At 36.6% G+C, this 20,234-nt stretch overlaps 1 protein-coding gene and 1 pseudogene across 1 annotated transcript; both read left to right on the top strand.

The window, feature by feature from the left end:
* The first annotated feature begins 3,033 nt into the window (after window positions 1–3,033).
* LOC133296577 (small nucleolar RNA R71) lies at window positions 3,034–3,148 on the top strand (annotated as a pseudogene).
* Window positions 3,149–10,718: 7,570 nt separating this feature from the next.
* Window positions 10,719–11,357, top strand: LOC133296571 (dehydration-responsive element-binding protein 1E-like). Its single transcript, XM_061495580.1, has one exon. It carries the CDS (start codon window positions 10,719–10,721, stop codon window positions 11,355–11,357), a length of 639 nt encoding a protein of 212 aa, XP_061351564.1.
* Window positions 11,358–20,234: the final 8,877 nt, after the last annotated feature.

Raw genomic sequence — 20,234 nt, 5'->3', positions numbered from 1 at the left:
ATCATTATTAACTTAAAAAATTTGTCAGGAGGGGCGTGTTAAACTGCTCTATACAACGTTAAAATTCTCTTAACCCGAAGGTTTTGTTCATGGATAGCATTGCAACGTTGAAATCAGCGTTGAAACGCGCTCATCTTGAAAGACCTTTGTTCCTTGGAGCACGTTATAACTCTCAACAGAGCGTTGAAACGCTCTCAACCCGAAGGAATTTGTGCTTTATGAGCGTTACAACGTTGAAATGAGTGTTTGTAACACACTCATCACTGTCAAAATTCCTTGTTCCATTTATAATTTTAGTGAAAGTTAGTAAAAATCATATTTGTACCCTCTGAGTTCTTTTCACCTGCAGAATTATGAACTTAAACTTGACCAATTCATCACCTCATTCTCTAATCTTTTTGTGTTTTTCTTAATTAAACAAAAAGGAAAATTTAATCAAAACTAAAAATAGTAAAATGGTAGGTTGCCTCCCCCTAGCGCTTGTTTTACATCACGAGTTTGACGTACCTGACTTATGATCATGGTGGTTCAAAGCATGAGCTTGGTGATGACCAAGCTCCATCATTCAGAAATTGTGTCCTCCCATAGTGCTCTTCTGCATATGGATGAGGTAAAGTAGTCTCAGGAACTTTGAACTTGACTTTTACATGCTTTCCTTTGCTACCAGGTTTCTCCATCTTAACCTTTGGCTTACATTCTTGAGGAGATTCCTTATTTTCTTTCTTTACTCCAAGGTAGTAAACCTGATCTTGCAGTTGAACTTCAGGTGTAAGATCCTCTTTGACAAAGAACTTGAATACTACTTGCTCTCCGTCTACCCGTAAGATCAGCTCACCCTTATAAGCACATCAATCAGTGCTCCTGAGGTTACCAAGAAAGGTCTTCTAAAAATCATAGGAATAGTGGCATCTTCCTCAATGTCAAGGATGACAAAATCAACAAGAATGATGAACTTGTCAACCTTAACCAAGATATCCTCAATGATTTCATAAGCAAGCTTTGAAGAGCGATCAGCTAGTTGCACTATTGTCCTTGTGGGCTTCACTTCAGTAATCCTCAGCTTCTTCAACATGGAGAGTGACATGACATTGATGCTAGCTCCAAGATCACATAAAATGTTATCCACTTCCACTTTGCCTATAGTGCATGGAATGCTGAAGCTTCCTGGATCCTTGACTTTGGTAGGTAACTTCTTTTGGATGATAGCATTACATTCCTCCGTCAGATTTACCGTCTTACTTTCCTGTAACTTACGCTTCCTTGATAACAGATCCTTCATGAACCTTGCATAGTTGGGCATGTTCTCTAAAGCTTCAGCAAAAGGAATGTTGATCTGCAACCTCCTGAATATGTCTTGAAACTTTGAATATTGTTGCTTCTGAATCTCTTTCTTTAATCTCTGAGGATAAGGAATTCGAGCATATGGGGAGAGATCTAAGGGCTTGTCTTGCCTTTCTAAAGCTTTCTTCTTTTCCCACTTAAACAGTTTCCTTTTAACTTTTCCAGGATTGCTCTTGTCAACTTCAATAGTATCCCTTGCCTTTTCTTTCTTCTCTTTTTCAAGTGATGCTTCTCCATCCTTCTTCTTTTCTTCATGCTGCTCCTATATAGGTTGAATCATTGTCCCACTCCTAATGGTGATTAGGGGTGTTAACGGGTCGGGCCGAGCCGAGCTTTGGTCTTAAAAGGCTAAGTTTGTGTTTAAATGTGTCAGTCTGACCAAGCCTGTTACCTGTTATAAATATAATTTTCGGCCTGTAGCCTGACTTATTTACAAAAAATAAAAGCCAGATTTAGCCTGTTAGCCTGTTTTACAAAAATAAGACAACAAAAAATTATCCAAACAAAATATACAATCAACAAAACTAGTAATTCCATAAATATCCATAAATTCAATGTATATCAAAACAACATAATATAGAATAAAATCATTTAAAAAGTCTGTTTAACCAATAAAATGGGATGAAATGGATTGAGGAGAAAAAAATGGCTATTACAAGTAGTATAAAAAATATAAAATAAAAATAATATACTAGACCAGCCTGGAAGGCTCTAAGGCCGAGCTTTTGAATTGGAGCCGGAGGCCTTTTTATTAAACGAGTTTTTGTACAAGTTCAAGCCTAGTGCCAACAACCAATTTTAGACATGTAAGCTCAAGCCTTCACGAGCCGAGCCAAAGACCCCTGGTTCGTTTAGCACCCTAATGGTGATAGCATTGCAATGCTCCCTTGGATTGACAATTGTGTTGATTGGAAAGGTACCCTGAGCTCTCTCGAAAATCTACCTTGACAACTGACCTATCCGAGTCTCCAGATTTCGGATAGATGCTTCTTGATTCTGGAACGAAGTTCGAGTCTCTTGCATAAAAGCAGAAGTATCCTCTCTGAAGGCATTTGCACCTTGTATATAATCATAGGTGATCTTTGAGAGTTGAGCAAAAGCTATCTCCTACTCAGCAATGTTGCTTTGTGTTGGGGGATGTGGTTGCACTAGAAGGGGAGGGTTAAGTTGATGATTGGACTTGTAACTAAACCTTGTATGCTGATTCTGACTCTTCCACCCTTGATCGTATTCATTCCCATACTGGTTTCTCCCATGATTACACTGGTTCTTTTGATTATACCAGATTCTGTTGACTTCAGCATTCTCAGGTGCTTTCTTGAAATCACATTCTTCTGTAGAATGAGCACTTGCGCATATCCCACAAGTGACTGGAGGAGTATTGACAGAAGAGACTTGGGAGTTTGTGAACTACTTTGTGAGGGAATCCAATTGTTGTTGCTGCTTCTTGTTCATTTACAATATATGCTCATTTTGTGCCAACAATGTATTATAACCTTCTAGCTTTATAATCTCTGCTCTCCTCTGTGGCACCGGAGCATTATCAAACTCCTGAGAAGTTAAAGATTCTAACAACTCTAATGCCTCCTCAGGAGTTTTCATTTTGAGGATCCTTCCGATGCAACGTTCATCAAGGTTCTTGTGTTAGGTGTCATTCCTTGGAAGAAAATTCGTCTTTTCTCCCAAGCTTCGAAACCATACTGTGGATATTTTCTGAGTAGTACCTCACTCCCTTGAACCTTTCCCATGCTTCGTATATAGATTCACTCTCCTTTTGCTCAAAGGAAGTTATATCCTCTTTAAGCTTTGCCATCTTTAAAGATGAGAAAAATCGATCTAAGAACTTGGTCGCCAAGTCATCCTAGTTGGTGATAATTCCTTAAGGTAATGATTATAACAACCTCTTGCTTATTCCTTAAGTGAACATGGGAAGAGCCTGAGTAAGATGGCGTCACGAGAAACTCCATTCATCTTCAAGGTGTCACAGTAAAGCAGAAAATTTTCAAGAAGAATGTAGGAGTTTTTTGTGCTTCCTCCGGCAAACTGATCTTTTTGAATAAATTACAACGCGGGCTTGAGCTTAAAATTGTTAGCATTCACGTTTGGTCTAACAATACTCGCCGTCTACGGGACTCGAGCCAAAGTCATGTAATCTCCCAAGGTTCTTGGAAGATTCTGAATTCGATCATTGTCAGCCATAGCTTCTTCCTTAGGTTTCGTCGAGCTGAAAGCTTCTTTTTCTTTTCTCTCTCTTGCGCTTTTTCTGAGCCTTCTAGCTGTCTTCTCTATCTCAGGATCAAACTGCAAGGATAGTGGATTAACAGTACCTCGCATAAACCAAGGGTAAAGAAATTAAGCAAACGTAGAAAGTTCAGAATTATGCAGAAAAATTGTGCAGAAAATAGAATAATGCAGAAAAATGCAAATTATGCAGAAAAATTAATGCAAAATTTATTATTGCAGAATTTTAAATTACAGAAAATCAAAAGCGCCTAATCTAAATAGTTTTTAGCTACTTCTAATGTTGAAGGATCCAATCCCCGGCAACGGCGCCAAAAACTTGTTGTGACTCGGCACGTGCACCGGTCGTTAAGTAATAAAGTGTACCAGAGTACGAGATCGTTCCCACGAGGATTGGTTTTCGAACACTAGTTCACTAATTACGGTTTAGTTGGACAACCAAGATTGAGATGAAGAAAATTGAAATTAAAAACAATCAATAACATGTAAATTAACATGTAAACAATTCCTTCATAATATCATGCCAATCAATTCTTTCTAAATTAATTAAGGCTCAATTCCTTGCTACTCTAATTCTATGTGATCTTGAAAGAATCCTAGTTCCCCGGTTGTTCCTCAAGAAAACATGCATTACGATGAAGAATTTAAAGATTGCACAATTGCCCTATGTCTATTCCTAGATCACAAGGATTGTGATGAATTTATCAAATCAGGGTTCATGCACCAACATTCATATTGTCATACAATTCTCCTAAATCAATCTACAAGGAGCAAACCCATAGAAAACATTAAAGATAGATAAATTCAGTCAATAATAGAAATAGAAGAATTCAGAAACAATTTAATTCATAACACAAAGATTCAATTGGGTTTCATCTTCCCCTAACAACATTAAAAATCTAGCCTAGCATATTGAAATTAATAACAATGGAAAACAAATAAGAATCCTCAAACTCCATTGATGATAGTTTGTTGAATCTTCAGAGTTCCCCAGCGCCTTTGTGAGTTCCACCTGTTCCCAATGCTCCAAAGCATGAAAACGTGTTTCTCTTTCTCCTTTCAGTAATCTCCAATCTCAATTGATCAAAAGCTCTTTTTTCTTGAATGTGACAGCCTTCTTTTTATAGAAGAAACCATATCTTTTTATTTTCTTGTATGATCTTCATCAAATCTCAAGTCATATCCTTAATTATATGATTTCACGATTTGGATATATCTTGATTCGCAGATAAGCGTTACAATGCTCATTAGAGTGTTATAACGCACTCAGGTACAAAAACTTTCGTGAGAAGAGCATTTTAATGCTCTAGAGCGTGTTATAACGTGCTCCTCAAAGGAAATTCCTCATATGGTAGCGCGTTACAACGCTCTACAGAGCGTTAAAATGCGCTAAACCCGAAGCTTCCTCCTCTATTTCCCAGATAACCAGAGCGTTGCAACGCTTATTTCAACGTTGTAACGCTCTCCTTCATCCTTGAGCTTTGCTTCTTGGGTGCTTTTCATGACTTTTCTGATCTTCCATTCCTTTTTCAAAGTCCTTTCTTCATTCTTGCTTAATTCAAGTAAATTTACCTTAAAAATCAAATAAGAATGAATCATGTTAGATAAAACTCAACTTTACAAACTTTTCCACTATAAACCTAAGTAATCATGTCTTAAACTATGCAAATCATGCAATATTAACTCTAAAAACATTATAAACTATAGGTTTATCACACTTCTCCTAAGATGATCAAATCATTTCTTCATATGACTTCAGTCAAAAGTGAAAGTTCGGGTTTTTGCATGGTAAATTGATAGCCACATCACTCCTACGCTCATACTTAGACTCATAAATGCCATTGGATAAAGTAGTAGATGTAGAACATTTGTAATTCCAAGTGGTGGAAGTTTGTTTAAGTGAGTTGTGTTCGGGTTGGATTGAGATTGTTCACGAACTCAAATGCACACAACTCAAACGCGACATGAATAAAAGTTTATATAAAAACCTTCAACATGAATAGGACATGCTCATTTTGTGGGTTGACATGTCACAAATAACCTGTCAACCCCATAAATCTATGTGTTCTAGACAATGACACAACTCATTTATTATGTGGGTGGACATTACATGATACATACAAACAACCTATATAGCTTGAAGTTGTTTTTACCAATTAACAATAACCAAATAATGACATGACACAACATTAAGAACCCATTGGTCAAAATGTAATCAACCACAAAAATATATATTATTGTCGTGTTTGTGAGTTGACACACAAAATTATCCAAGTTTTGTCACGTTTTTTACTAACACGAATATGACAAGAAAATGAATGTGTGTTAATTCAAATACAAAATTCTCATGTAGTAAATTGCAACCCTTAGTTAGTATTTCCCCTACTCATAGTACCACGATATCATAATCCCAATTAACATTAAGGACTAAAATCTTAATGTTGGGGAATTGTGAATATTGACTTAAAAAATAAATAATGTAGTGGAGACTAAGTTCTAAGTGAGTGATGACTATAGAGGCCAAATGCTTGATTTAGCCATAGTTTTTACCAGCTAAACTTCACTTCTTATTTGAATGTGCTGAATACTTTTAGAGAGATTTCTTTAAAAATAATCACAAACAAACAAAAGAAGTGTACCAAGAAAGAGTCAAGAAGAGTTAACCTTAACTATTTAATCTAATATGGATGATTAATATTAATTTTAAATAAAATTAATCTAAATTATTCTTGTTTAATTATATGATTAAGGTTAATTGTTCTTCTCATTTTTATGTATTTATTTGATATGTGTAACACCCCGTATATATCCGGTAATGTTATCATACTATCGTATTAAGCTGCGCTTAATTAAAATTGTGAAATATCTTTTTCTTTTCAATTATGATGTCATTATCATTACCAACTTGCTTATTAATCAATTAATAAAACATTGCCTGTATGTAATTGCAATAAAACAGCTAACTGAAATACCTCATTAATTAAAATAACATAATGTATGGCTCTAGTCACGGAACTACAACTCGTAGACCGGACAAATCCTGATAGTTATACAACTCAAACTCAAAGGTACTAACAACATAGTGGCATGGACAACTCTCATGCTCACCCAAATAAGGCAACAAAGCCCAACAAAGTTTCAACTCAACAGCAACATAATAATCATAGTGCAGAAAACATAAACAGCATCCAGTCCAGTCATGCTAGCAAATAAGCAGTAAAATCATCAACTAAGCTCTAGCCTCCTGCCGCCAGAGACATCAGTCCCCATACTACCTGAACCTGAAATAAGCATTCCCCAAACGTGGGGTGAAATCTCTAAACATGAAATCTCAGTAAGGCAAGGGGTCCTCAAGGATCTTCCACCCCAAGCTCTCTTACATGAGCAATATAAGTTCATGAGCAATATAAGTTCAAAAGCAACATATCATATCAGTTCCAAAATCAGTGCAATGCAAACAGATAACCATGCCATGTGTGTCAAATACTATCTACTGGCCAGAGAAATGCAGAATTTATGTACGTCTAAATCCTACTATGTGCAAGTGCTACTTGCATCCACCCCGGATCACTGTTTTGTATGGCGCTGCATACTCAAGCTCACCGTCAAGATGGAACAACACATGCATATTATAAGGCCCTTGCACTGAACAGTTCACAAGCAGTTCAAATATCAAAGCATGAAAACACATCATGCATATAAACCATTCCCCCAAGGGGCATGGTGGAACCAACAATGGCTAAACCGAGGACACAGAAGCTTACCTTGCAAGCTATCAATCCAAGCCAAGAGTCCACAAGCTCAAGGTCCAAACACAGCAGAATCACAATCTGATATGGACCAATAATACATCAACAATCATACTCTACAAGTATACCACATAAAGACAACGCCTTTTCATTACGTTTTACGTCTTAAGGCTTCTCACCAAGCCATAAGCCCTTAATCCCATGATTCTGACTTACATTAAGTAATTACAGAAGTTCAACTTCCTCAAACTAGGGTCCACAAACCCGTAGATCAGTTCTGGATGAACAGTACGCTACTGTTCCTCGCAAACCCAGAATATCCGGATATTCCTCGGGGGCATATCCGGATATGCAATATCCGGATATCACATAGGCAATATCCGGATATCACTCTGGCAATATCCGGATATCAATATCTGGATATCCAGATCCCCATATCCGGATATCAATATCCGGATATTCCACAGGCAAATATCCGGATATTTCGCGACAGAATGCAGTTTCTGCATTTCGCGAAGATATCCTTCCAAGGTTCCATTTTTAACACTTAAACACGTTAAAGCATGCATTTTTATACCCTCTTAGGCTTACATACCAGTTGGTTACTTGTTTAACTCTTTAAACATACCAAGACACCTCTTTTACTCATCAAAACACAAGATCAAAGTTGGTACCACTTACCAAAGCTACAAACTCAGAAATGAGAGGCTCTTGGAGCTCACAACCAACTCCCAAGGTTCTGACTTGGTCCCAAAATGAAGATACCCCACCAAAGGTTGGTTCTTGCACCAAAAGGTGACTCCTTGGCACCACAAATGCCAAGCCAAAGGTGTACCCCCTCCACAAACACAAAGGCAGCAACCACAACCCCTCACACAGCAACTCCAACTCAGCAAGAAGGTCTCCCACCCACTCCCAAGGCTCTATCTCAATCACACAAGGATGATTGGTGAAGGAAATTTGAAGAAAAACTACAAGGTCAAGAAATGGTGGAGAGGGCAGAGAGCAGCAGCCACTCACATCCAAATGGCTGAGTATCAGCCTAGGTTTTAGTGTCAAGCACTATATATAGGCGGTTTAAGTCACTAACACACAGTATTAACCTTAATTGTTACGCTTAGCATTTTAATCTCAAACTTTGGATTCTTAACCTACTCAATTTTACAAGAATTATCATATTTTTCTTATAATTTTCGGAGCACCTTTCCGGTATGCGCTTTTCATAGCCAGTACCAGTTTCTGGCACCAGTTTTCATTATTTGGACTTGAAACTCATTTTACAAGTTCTACATATTATTCTAGTAATTATCATGCACTTATACCGACTAACAGAACCGGTATCTGCACTTTTCTTCCGAAAAGCGACTTTCAGCATTATTACTGACTTACTATAATTATTAAAGCCTCATAATAATTATTATGGTCAATTATGGAATTATTTCCTAATTTCACATAATTAATTAATTAATTTCCTTAATTAACGGTGCGGGTTCTTACAATATGCTCTCTGTTTCTCTTAGGGGCTGTTTGGTATGTAGCTTCTGCTGGAAATTATGGGAAAGTGATGTAAGTAAGAATGTTTACCATGTTTGGTAAGTGGTGAAGACCAAAATAACCAGTACAAAAAATTGACTAAGAAAATATTTTTGTACTAGACGATGGCACAAATAAATGCAATGTGAACCGTGGTATTAATTTTATCCACCAATTGAGATACCTGTTTTGCAATTTTTAAGACGAAAATGCCGTGAAAAAGCAACTTTCGAGTACAACTTCTGAAAAAGCAAATTTGAAACTTAACTGAAATGAATTAAGGTACGTTTCAGTCATTGATAATTTTAACATAATGGGTAAAAACATAATTTCACGATGCATTCCCATCAATATTTCATCATCAACCAAACGTGGTATTACTAAAAAAAACCCAACTTTCCTGGCAAAATTGGTGCCTACCAAACACCTTTTTATAACTTACCCAAGCAAAAATTATTTCCATCATATTTCGGATAATTTTTTGTTACCGGTAATGAAAAATTTCTTCATACCAAACATCCCCTTAGAAAAATAGAGGAGCTCAAACTTGCAATGAGCAAAAGTAATCTTCTTTGAAAAAGTATGATAAATACTAGTCTCGTTGAGAGCTTGTAATATTCAGACCTGAACTGTTAATATTGAAACCAGCTCAAAATATCAATATTAAATAATGGTAGCTCGGTTGATGTATGGAAGTTAAACAAGTGGGAATGAGAGTATATATATATTCAGTTATCTCTAATACCATCTTTGAGAGTGATTCAAAGCCTTAATTCTAAACTCGTCCCGAACAGAATTGCCTGCCACGAAGAATATATACCCTTTATCTAAAAAAGAAAAACCAACTCAAAATTTTATTAGGTTAATGCTTTTCGATAGTATCCTTAATTGGCATTATACATGGACTCCTGGGAATATACCAATAAAGGGAAAAAAACGCGCTTATTCTAGCATGTGGTTGTGAAACACCAACACCTGTTGTCTTTATCCAAACTCTATTATCCAAGAAGCATTACTTTACCTTCTCAAATCCGGCTTACAAATGGAAAGAGTGTGTTGGCTTTTTTTGGTACCGACACAATTCCCTACTTTACGTCACACTTGCTGTACTAAATCTCAAAACGAAAAAAACTCTAACCAATATTTATAATCCAAAATTTTTGAGAGAAAACAAGAAATTCAAAATTCATACTAACTTTGGCGGATAGCATAAACTTAGTTGATTCATAATTAGATCTGAAGAGCTCTTCAAGTTTTATTTTTTTAACATAAGGATGAAATAGATGAATTTATGTTACATTATTTTTTTTAAAATCTGAATATAATTTAAAACAAATATTTGATAAAATTGAAGGAGCAACAGTCCCTCCTAACTCCTTTCTAGCTCTATATATATATATCAGGAAAAAAATGATCTTAAAAGAATCACCCCAATCTAACATCATATTAAATTGAATTGATTAAAAAAAAAAAAAAAAAAACCCTATCCCAAAACCCTTAAATCCTTTGACTCTAACAAATACACGTCATGACATATTCAATTCCTCTTCGCACTCTATTCCAAACACTTTCCCCTTTGAGAATCAGTCAGAACCCAGACACTAGCCATCTAACCAACCAGCTGTCTCTTTATAGTTCTCTCTCACTCTGTTTCTTACTCTCACTCTCACTGACACACACACACACTCACTCACTCTTCTCTTTGTGGTGCCTCTCTCTTCGAACCCCACCATATACTTTATTAGATATTTTCTTAACACCAAAAGCACCAACACGTAAACCGTAACAAAACCTATATATATAACTACTTCACTACTTCACTTCCACAACTACAAAAAAATATAACTTCTCATCATGTTTACCTTCAACCCTTCTTCCAACCCACACCCCATTTCCTCAGAACTTTCATCTTCATTTGACACATCATCGCCGGTGTCCGGAACCTCTAGCAGGGTGGCATTTTCCGACGAGGAGGTACTGCTGGCGGCGAGGAACCCAAAGAAGCGTGCGGGGAGGAAGAAATACAAGGAAACTCGCCACCCTGTGTATAGGGGCGTGAGGAGGAAGAACCCAGATAAGTGGGTTTGTGAAGTGAGAGAGCCAAACAAGAATAAAAGGATTTGGCTAGGGACTTTTCCCACGGCGGAGATGGCAGCGCGTGCACACGACGTGGCCGCTATGGCTCTGAGGGGCCGGTCTGCTTGTCTTAACTTTGCTGACTCTGCATGGCGGCTTCCTGTCCCTGCCACAGCCGAGGCTAAGGATATTCAAAAAGTTGCTGCGGAAGCAGCAGAGGCTTTCCGGCCACCGCAGAACGATACTGTTGAGGCGGTGGCAACCACGGAGGAGGAAGAAAAGACAGTGTCGGAGATGACACAGTTGTTGAGAAATATGCCACTCATGTCCCCAACACATAGCTTGGGGTTTGAGTATGAATATGCTGACATGGATGTTCAAGATGCTGACGTGTCACTATGGAGTTTTTCAATTTAATTTATTAATTAATATTTTTTATTTTTTTATTTTTTTGATACAATGATGGCACAGGTTAAACTTATGACCTCAAATTACCTAAATCCTTCGCCGCTATATCAATTTTAGTGGATTTTTTTTTTTTAAGATTTAGAGTATCGGTACTTTTTTTATTAATACGGATAATATTTATGAGAAAAGTGTGAATTAGGATGTAAAGTTATGTTATTTTAAGTGAGAGAAAGATATAGCTAAAGGGAAAGAGAGAGTGGATAGAAAAAAATGTGTGAGTCACCTCTTTGTGAGAGTGAAATGATACAAGTTGTGTCATTTAAAATAACAAATATTTTTTTCAATATTTATATTTATGGGTGGAAATATAGAAAAAGGAATAAAAGACATTTTCCTTTATAACTTTTTTGTGAAAGCAATAGGTGTCAAGTGCATCCCTTACCTTTTATGTATAAAAGAAAAAAATAATTTTGGGATGTGAATAAGGAAGGGAATAATTGGTAACCTTCTCAAGTGGAGCCAAGTGGGCAACTTGCCCAGGAAACCGTGTTTTGATGACCCTTTTCTCTCCTGAAAAGTGCTAAAGCCAAAGTTCTAATATTTTGACAAAAGATCAAAATATCTTGAGAAGGAGATTATTTTCAGTAAATCTGTACTAGGTATATCGGTTATTTAATAAGTAATATTTAGATAAAAAAAAAATTCTTCTTTCTATACAAATATGATAGTCATTTTTCATTTTTTTTTATACACTGAGTGAATGGTATAGCAATAGTATCATAAATATTTTTCTTAAGAAGGGAATTTTTTTTTGTGCTCCAGTCTCTATTTGATCCTTTCATTTAAGAGATAATATTTAGACAAAAAGTTATTTTTTATTTCTTTTCTATTTTCTCTCCTCATTCATTGTGCTCCTTGAGAAGATGCTAACTTGTAAACTTACGGCCAGGAATTATACACGGAACATGACCTATGTCAAACTCATTCATGCAAATCAATAGTTCGGACTATGTCTGATTTTGGACCTTCAGGTTACTTTTTAGGAACTACCAAGTTACAAGGTAAATAACCGACACATCGGGGTTTTTTTTTTTTTTTTTTTTTTTTTATAAACCGTTCATACATAAACTTCTCATGGTTTTAACTTTCACATTTCTGTCTAAACAAGACAAATTTCATGACCAATCAAACGCTTGGTTGCAATTTCAACTTTTTATCCAAAAAAATATAATTTATAGTTATACCGCTTTGCTTATATTTCTTGAGCTATATACAATCAATAATTAATTTGATTTTGATTGTGTTAACAATTATAAAAATTAATTGTAAATAGAATTGATTGATAGAAGACATCAATTCTCTGAGTAATTAATTTGATTTTGATTGTGTTAGTAATTATAGGAATTAATTGTAAATAGAATTGATTGATAGGAGACATCAATTCTCTGATTTTAACTTTATTTTTTAGAGTGATTTGTGGCTCATTGAAGCCTAAAATTAGTATACATAATTACCTCTGTACAAAGGAAATAATATACAAACCCGGCATAAGCTATATCTGGCTTAGTGTGGGATAAATAAATTAGTCTACCAACTAATCTCTGATACCTGCCAATATCGGTTGGGACTTGATTAGGGAAGATACGAAGTGTATGGTTCATCTCTATAGGTGTTTCCACTGGTTTGCATGCAAGCAATCTTGTATCAGCAAGAAGATCCAGTACATATTTTCTTTGAGAGAAAAAGATTCCCTGTTTAGATCGAGCAATCTCGATGCCTAAGAAGTATTTGAGTTGTCCCAAATCTTTCATATCAAATTCAGTTGCTAGATACTTCTATAATAACTTCATTTCGCATGGATCATCACCAGTCAAAACCATGTCATCAACATACACAATCAATGTTGTTACCTTTCCATCTTTGTTCTTTATGAAGAGAGTATGATCTGCATTACTTTAGTTATACTCAAAGTTCTTCATGGCTTGAGAAAATCTTCCAAACCAGGCTCGAGGTAATTGCTTGAGCCCATATAAAGCTTTCTTCAATTTGCAAACTTCATTCTTTCCCATGGAGCTCCTTTTGACACTTGGTGGTATCTCCATATAGACCTTCTCTTCAAGATCTCCATTTAGAAAGGCATTTTTAACATCAAATTGTTTTAGGGGCCAATCTCTGTTTGCAGCAATAGACAGCAAGATTCGAATAGTATTGAGTTTAGCAACCGAGGCAAAAGTGTCTTGATAATCTACTTCGTACTTCTGTGTGTATACTTTCCAGTCTAGCTTTGTACCTATCAATGCTTCCATCTGCTTTTAGTTTAACTATGAACACCCATTTGCACCCTATGGTTTTCTTTCCATTTGACAAGGGAACCAGCTCCCATGTTGAGTTCTTTTGTAATGCTTCTATTTTCTCATTCATTGTTTTCTTCCACCTTGGATAATGTAAGGCCTCCTGCAGATTGTTAGGAACAGATATACTAGACAATTGATTAACCGTCAGAGCATACGATTCAGATAGCCTATGAGTGGATACATAGCTACTAATTGGATATTTAACATTTTCTTTTGGGTCTGGTTCATATTGATTTTTTGGCACACCTTTGTTAGGTCTCAAGGAACACCTAATATTAATATCCGGAGGATCTAAGATATTTTCAATAGGAATATGTGTTTCAGGTAAATCAACTGGAGTTGGAGTTGAGAAATAAGGTACCTCAGTATTTTTCTCGGGTGAGGTATTAGTGACATCCATAGATGATTCTTCTATTATGGGTGTTAAAGTTGAAAGTTCAGTAGATGGAGTATGCACCATATCAGCAGGGGCATGATCAGGGGTAGTGATAGCAGGTGGAAGTCCATCAAGGGCAGAAGCATTTTCAAGGTATGGCTCATGGTGTGTGTGAATTATTGTGGATCAAAAGTGTCCTAAAAGATTTAGGAGTTTGTTATGACCATCCTATGAACCTGCACTGTGATAACAAAGCTGCCATTGAAATTGCACACAACCCAGTTCAGCATGATCAGACTAAACATGTGGAAGTAGACAGACATTTCATCAAGGAGAAATTAGATCAAAAAATTATACACTTTCCTTTTGTAAAATCTGAAGATCAACTTGCTGATATATTGACTAAAGCTGTGTCAAGGAAGGTGTTTCAAGCTGCTATTGGCAAGTTAGGCATGATAGATATTTATGTTCCAACTTGAGGGGGAGTGTTGAGCTATATACAATCAGTAATTAATTTGATTTTGATTGTGTTAGCTATTATAGGAATTAAATGTAAATAGAATTGATTGATAGGAGACATCAATTCTCTGAGTAATTAATTTGATTTTGATTGTGTTAGTAATTATAGGACCTAATTGTAAATAGAATTGATTGATATGAGACATCAATTCTATGATTTTAACTTTATTTTTTAGAGTGATTTGTGACTTGATTGAAGTCCAAAATTAGTATATATAATTACCTCTGTACAAAGGAAGTAACATACAGACTCCATTGTTTAACAATATTAAATGAAGAAATCAACCATTTTTGTGTCTCACTTCTTATTCTTCTCGTCTTTTTTGTACCCTATATTTCTTGTTTTTCTTCTTCAAGAAATGGTGAGGAAAGGACAAGAAAAAAAAAATCAAGTTCATGAAACTGTATATACAAACTTGCATTAATTTAGCTAAGAGATCGTGTGTTGCAGCCATTAATTAAACCTCATATACAAATTATTGTAAAGTGAATCGATACTGCTAATGCAACTTTCTCATGCTTCATTCAAGAATCATGAAACGAACTAAATGGTCAATCAAGTTCACTACTTAATCAGAAGCTACTGATTAATATGCCAGCAACTTCTTGAGTAGTTTCACTCAAAAGGGTATCTACCTTCTTTAGATTGGACTCTAGCAACTTTATGTTCCCTTCTGGAATATGTAGCGGAACCTTATCTTCATAACCTGGAGCATTCATAATTTGCACTAATCTTTCTATTTGCTTGCAGCAAGAATTGAAACCAAGCTCCACCACTAAAATTCTTCAATCCTTAATAACAGTACTAGTTCCAATTAACGGCACAATCAGGAAATTTAATGCACGGGGCGAAATTGTAACTGTAATATTCCTTATAAACAATAACTATATATGTAATCGAAAGAACAAAAATATATTCATAACTAAAGACTTCTAAGAATTTGAACGGGGCAATCACTGTTAATATGACCAAAAACAACACAAATGATGCTCCCGATTAGAGGCTTATGTAAACTCCCTAACCCCTCCCTCGCTGCACCAGAACTGAATCTAACAAGTCTAACACACACCAATTATGTGTTTAAAATATGGAGATTAATTTTCTTTATGTTACTGCTGATAAGACTAGTTTACTGCAAACACAATATATGTTAACCCCACCTGCAGGAATACTATTCACGATTCCTGCAGCAGGAGAACTGCATTTCTGTTAAAATATTAGGTCGCATACTCACATTAAAAGTGAAAATACTATGGCATATGAATAATGAATGGAATTAAGTTTGATCAAACCAAGTATGAGTATCAGTTTCCTTAGCAGTCCTATAATTCCAGAACATGCAAATCATCTGAAAGGCATTGAAAATATAAATTCCATTAAGAAAGTATGCCTCGTACCTGAGAAAAACAAAAGTTATAAAATCATAAACAATTGAAAAAGGGTTATGAAATATTGTTGATTTGTATTTGAATCTGTACATAGGGGTCTCTATTTATAGAGACTTCTTGACCTAATTTTGACCTAATGGGCTTGGCCCAATATACAAGTAACGGACTAAATAAATACAAATAAATGACTACATAATTACTATTTACAACACTCCCCCTCAAGCTGAGGAATAGATATTTATCATTCTCAGCTTGCTAGCAAGTTCTTGAAATCTATCTGAAAGAAGCTTCTTTGTCAATAGATCAGCTAATTGACGCCCAGTGGGAATGTATGGAGTGGTAATCAACCCGCTATCAAGTTTCTCTTTGATGAAATGGCGGTCGACCTCAATATGTTTAGTCCGATCATGTTGAACTGGATTATGAGCTATACAAATAGCGGACTTATTGTCACATAGCAGCTTCATAGGTCCCTCACATTTTATTTTTAGATCATCAAGTACAATTTTCAGCCATAGTAACTCACAAATGCCTTGAGCCATAGCTTGAAATTCAGCTTCTGCACTTGATCTGGCGACCACATCTTGTTTCTTACTTCTCCATGTCACCAAGTTACCACAAAGAAACATGCAATAACTAGTGGTAGAATGACGGTCAATCACGGATCCAGCATAATCAGCATCTGTGTAGACTTCTAAAGATAGATTGCCATCACGTCGGAATAACAACCCTTTACCAGGAGTACCTTTCAGATACTGAAGAATTCTCTCTACTGCCTGCATATGTTTCTCCTTTGGATCGTGCATAAACTGACTGACAACACTAACAGCATAAGCTAAGTCTGGTCTAGTATGGGCCAAATATATCAATTTCTCAACTAGCCGTTGATATTGTCCTTTATCAACTGGAGGACTCTCCTCTTCATAGCACATCTTGTGATTCTGCTCAATAGGAGTATTAGAGGGTTTACACCCGAGCTTTCCTGCTTCTTTGAGAAGATCAAGAACATATTTCCTCTGGCTGATAAAGATTTCTTTGCTCGAATGAGCTACTTCTATCCCTAGGAAATATCTCAGTTTCCTAAGGTCTTTGACTTCAAACTCAGAGGCAAGCCGTGTTTGCAGAATCTGTCTCTCCACAAAATCATCACCTGTGATAATAATATCATCAACATATACAAGGAGCACAGTAAGCTTCCCATTTTGGGAGTGCTTGAAAAAAAGAGTGTGATCTCCTTGACTTTGTTTATATCCTAAGGTTATCATAACCTTAGTAAACTTTCCAAACCAGGCACGAGGTGACCGCTTCAATCCATACAAGGCCTTTTTTAATTTACAAACTTTATTTTCTCCCTTCACAGAATCAAAACCAGGCGGAATTTCCATGTAGACTTCTTCTTCTAACTCACCATTGAGGAAAGCATTCTTCACATCAAATTGGTTTATATCCCAATTGTAATGGGCAGCAAGGGATAACAAAACTCTCACCGTATTCATCTTTGCAACTGGAGCAAATGTTTCTTCATAATCAATGCCATAGGTTTGAGAGTACCCTTTGGCAACTAATCGAGCTTTGTATCTCTCAAGAGTTCCATCAGAATTATATTTCAGGGCATAAACTCATCTGCACCCTACTGCTTTCTTTCTAGTAGGTCTATCAATAACCTCCCATGTTTTATTTTTCTCCAATGCATTCATCTCCTCTTGCATGGCTTGAGCCCAATTTCCATCTTTCAAGGCTTCATGTACTGATTTTGGGATTGCAATAGAGTCTAGTGCTGAAACAAAGCTTTTGTGCTGCACAGACAGATTAGCAGAGGAAACAAAATGGGAGATAGGGTATTGAGTACAAGAGGAACAAGATTTCTTGGGACATGATCTTTTTCCTTTTCTAAGAGCAATGGGTAAATCATCAGAATCAGTAGTAATGGGTAAGTCATCAGAAGTATCATGATCAGAAATATGAGATTCAGGACTTACCAGTGGTTCAGACGATTGAGGTTACTGCTGAGGCAATGTGGGTTGTGTATCAGTCATAAGAGGATCAGTCACAGGAGGATCAGACATAGACACCTTGGGAACAGGAACAAGAGGAAGAGACACTGACTCAGGTGAAGGAGTAGACACTGAAGATTCAAATTCAAAGAAGGAAGGTGATGAGTCTTCTAGTGAATTATTCTCCCCCTGAAGATGAGGACCTTGGAAAAAGGACTCAGATTCCTGAAATGTAACATCCATAGAAACAAAAAAATTTCCGACTACCAGGGTGATAACACTTGTAGCCCTTCTTATCAGGAGCATATCCAAGGAAGACACATTTAAGAGCCCTAGGATCCAACTTACTGCGATGCTGTTTATGAATATGAACAAAGACAACACACCCAAACACTCGAGGAGGAAGACTTTGCAAAGTTGGAACAGAAGGAAAAAAAAGAAGTCATGGAGTGAATAAGACTTACATGATCGAGAACCCGAGTGGGTAAACGGTTGATCAAGAACACTGCAGTAAGAATGGCATCTCCCCAATAGCATTTGGGTACATGTGTTTGAAACAGTAAGGCACGAGCAACTTCAAGAAGGTGACGATTTTTTCTTTCAGCAACCCCATTTTGTTGAGGGGTGTCTACACAAGTAAGTTCATGAATCATACCTTGATTTCGTATAAATTGGGAAAAACTGTGATTAACATATTCAGTACCATTATCTGTTCTTAGTCTCTTGATTTTTCTACCAAATTGGGTCTCGACCATTTTATAAAATTGAAAGAACAGATGTGGTACCTCAGACTTTTCATGCATTAAGTAAACCCAAGTTACACGAGTGCAATCATCAATAAAAGAAACAAACCATCTATTTCCAGAAGCATGAGGGACTTTAGAAGGACCCCAAACATCAGAATGAATAAGATCAAAAGGTTCAACACTCTTAGTACTACTAGAAGGAAAAGACACACGATGATGCTTAACAAACTCACAAACATCACAATGAAAAGACTCAACAGGCTTAGATAAAAACAATGACGGAAATAAAGACTTGAGTAAACCAAATGGAGGATGTCCCAAGCGCTTATGATGAAGCCAAATCAAATAATCAGCAGTTGATTGACCATGAGACATCAAGATGTGATCTGTTACTTTATTTGCGGGACATTGTGACACCAGATAGTACAGCCCACCTTGCTCTTTAGCACTACCAATCGTCTTCCCCGTGGCGAGATCCTGAAAAACACAATGGGTAGGGAAGAAGGTTACAGTACAATTCAGATCTTTTGTAATTTTATGAATAGAAAGAAGATTCGTGGAGAGTTTAGGAACATGAAGAGCATATTTAAGATGTAAGGACTGCTGTAAGTTTATGTCACCAGAACCCGCAACTGATGTATGTGAGCCATCAGCTATGGCTATAGTATGAGTTCCAGTGGTAGAATGACGGTCAGTCACGGATCCAGCATAATCAGCATCTGTGTAGACTTCTAAAGATAGATTGCCATCACGTCAGAATAACAACCCTTTACCAGGAGTACCTTTCAGATACTGAAGAATTCTCTCTACTGCCTGCATATGTTTCTCCTTTGGATCGTGCATAAACTGACTGACAACACTAACAGCATAAGCTAAGTCTGGTCTAGTATGGACCAAATATATCAATTTCCCAACTAGCCGTTGATATTGTCCTTTATCAACTGGAGGACTCTCCTCTTCATAGCACATTTTGTGATTCTGCTCAATAGGAGTATTAGAGGGTTTACACCCGAGCTTTCCTGCTTCTTTGAGAAGATCAAGAACATATTTCCTCTGGCTGATAAAGATTCCAATGGTAAGATGATAAGAAGCAAAAGAGTCAGCACAACAAGCCATATGATCAGTAGCATCAAAATCAACAACCCAGGAATGTTTAAAATCATTACATGAAGAAAGGAAAGAATGAGTTTTGGGGCTCATACCAGTCAAAGCCAAAGCACTAGTATCAGATGGCTTACTCAGATAATCAAGGATGGTTCGGAGCCGTTTTAACTCATCTAGACGAAATGCAGGTTGGGTCTCATTAGGTGCAGGAGTTATTCCAAAGGAAGTAAAATGCGTTTGACCACGCATCCTTGCCATCTTTTCTAAGACAGTTTGCTTTCCATGGAGGCGAAAGCATAAATCCTTGATATGACCTGTTCTTTTACAATAAGAACACCATCGATCATCTCTCTTAGGTTTAGAAGATGCACCAACATAAAACTTTGTAAAGGAACTCCTTTGAG

This window comes from Gastrolobium bilobum, unplaced genomic scaffold (assembly GCF_033153095.1).
Source record: "Gastrolobium bilobum isolate Gb01-03AN ecotype WA unplaced genomic scaffold, APGP_CSIRO_Gbil_v1 utg9203, whole genome shotgun sequence".
Lineage (NCBI taxonomy): Eukaryota > Viridiplantae > Streptophyta > Magnoliopsida > Fabales > Fabaceae > Gastrolobium > Gastrolobium bilobum.
The sequence above is the reverse complement of the archived record's forward strand: the minus strand, read 5'-3'. Positions and strand labels throughout refer to the sequence as shown.

Coding starts and splice junctions, on each gene's coding strand:
- LOC133296571 (XM_061495580.1), top strand. CDS start 10,719: ATGTTTACCTTCAACCCTTCTTCCAACCCACACCCCATTTCCTCAGAA.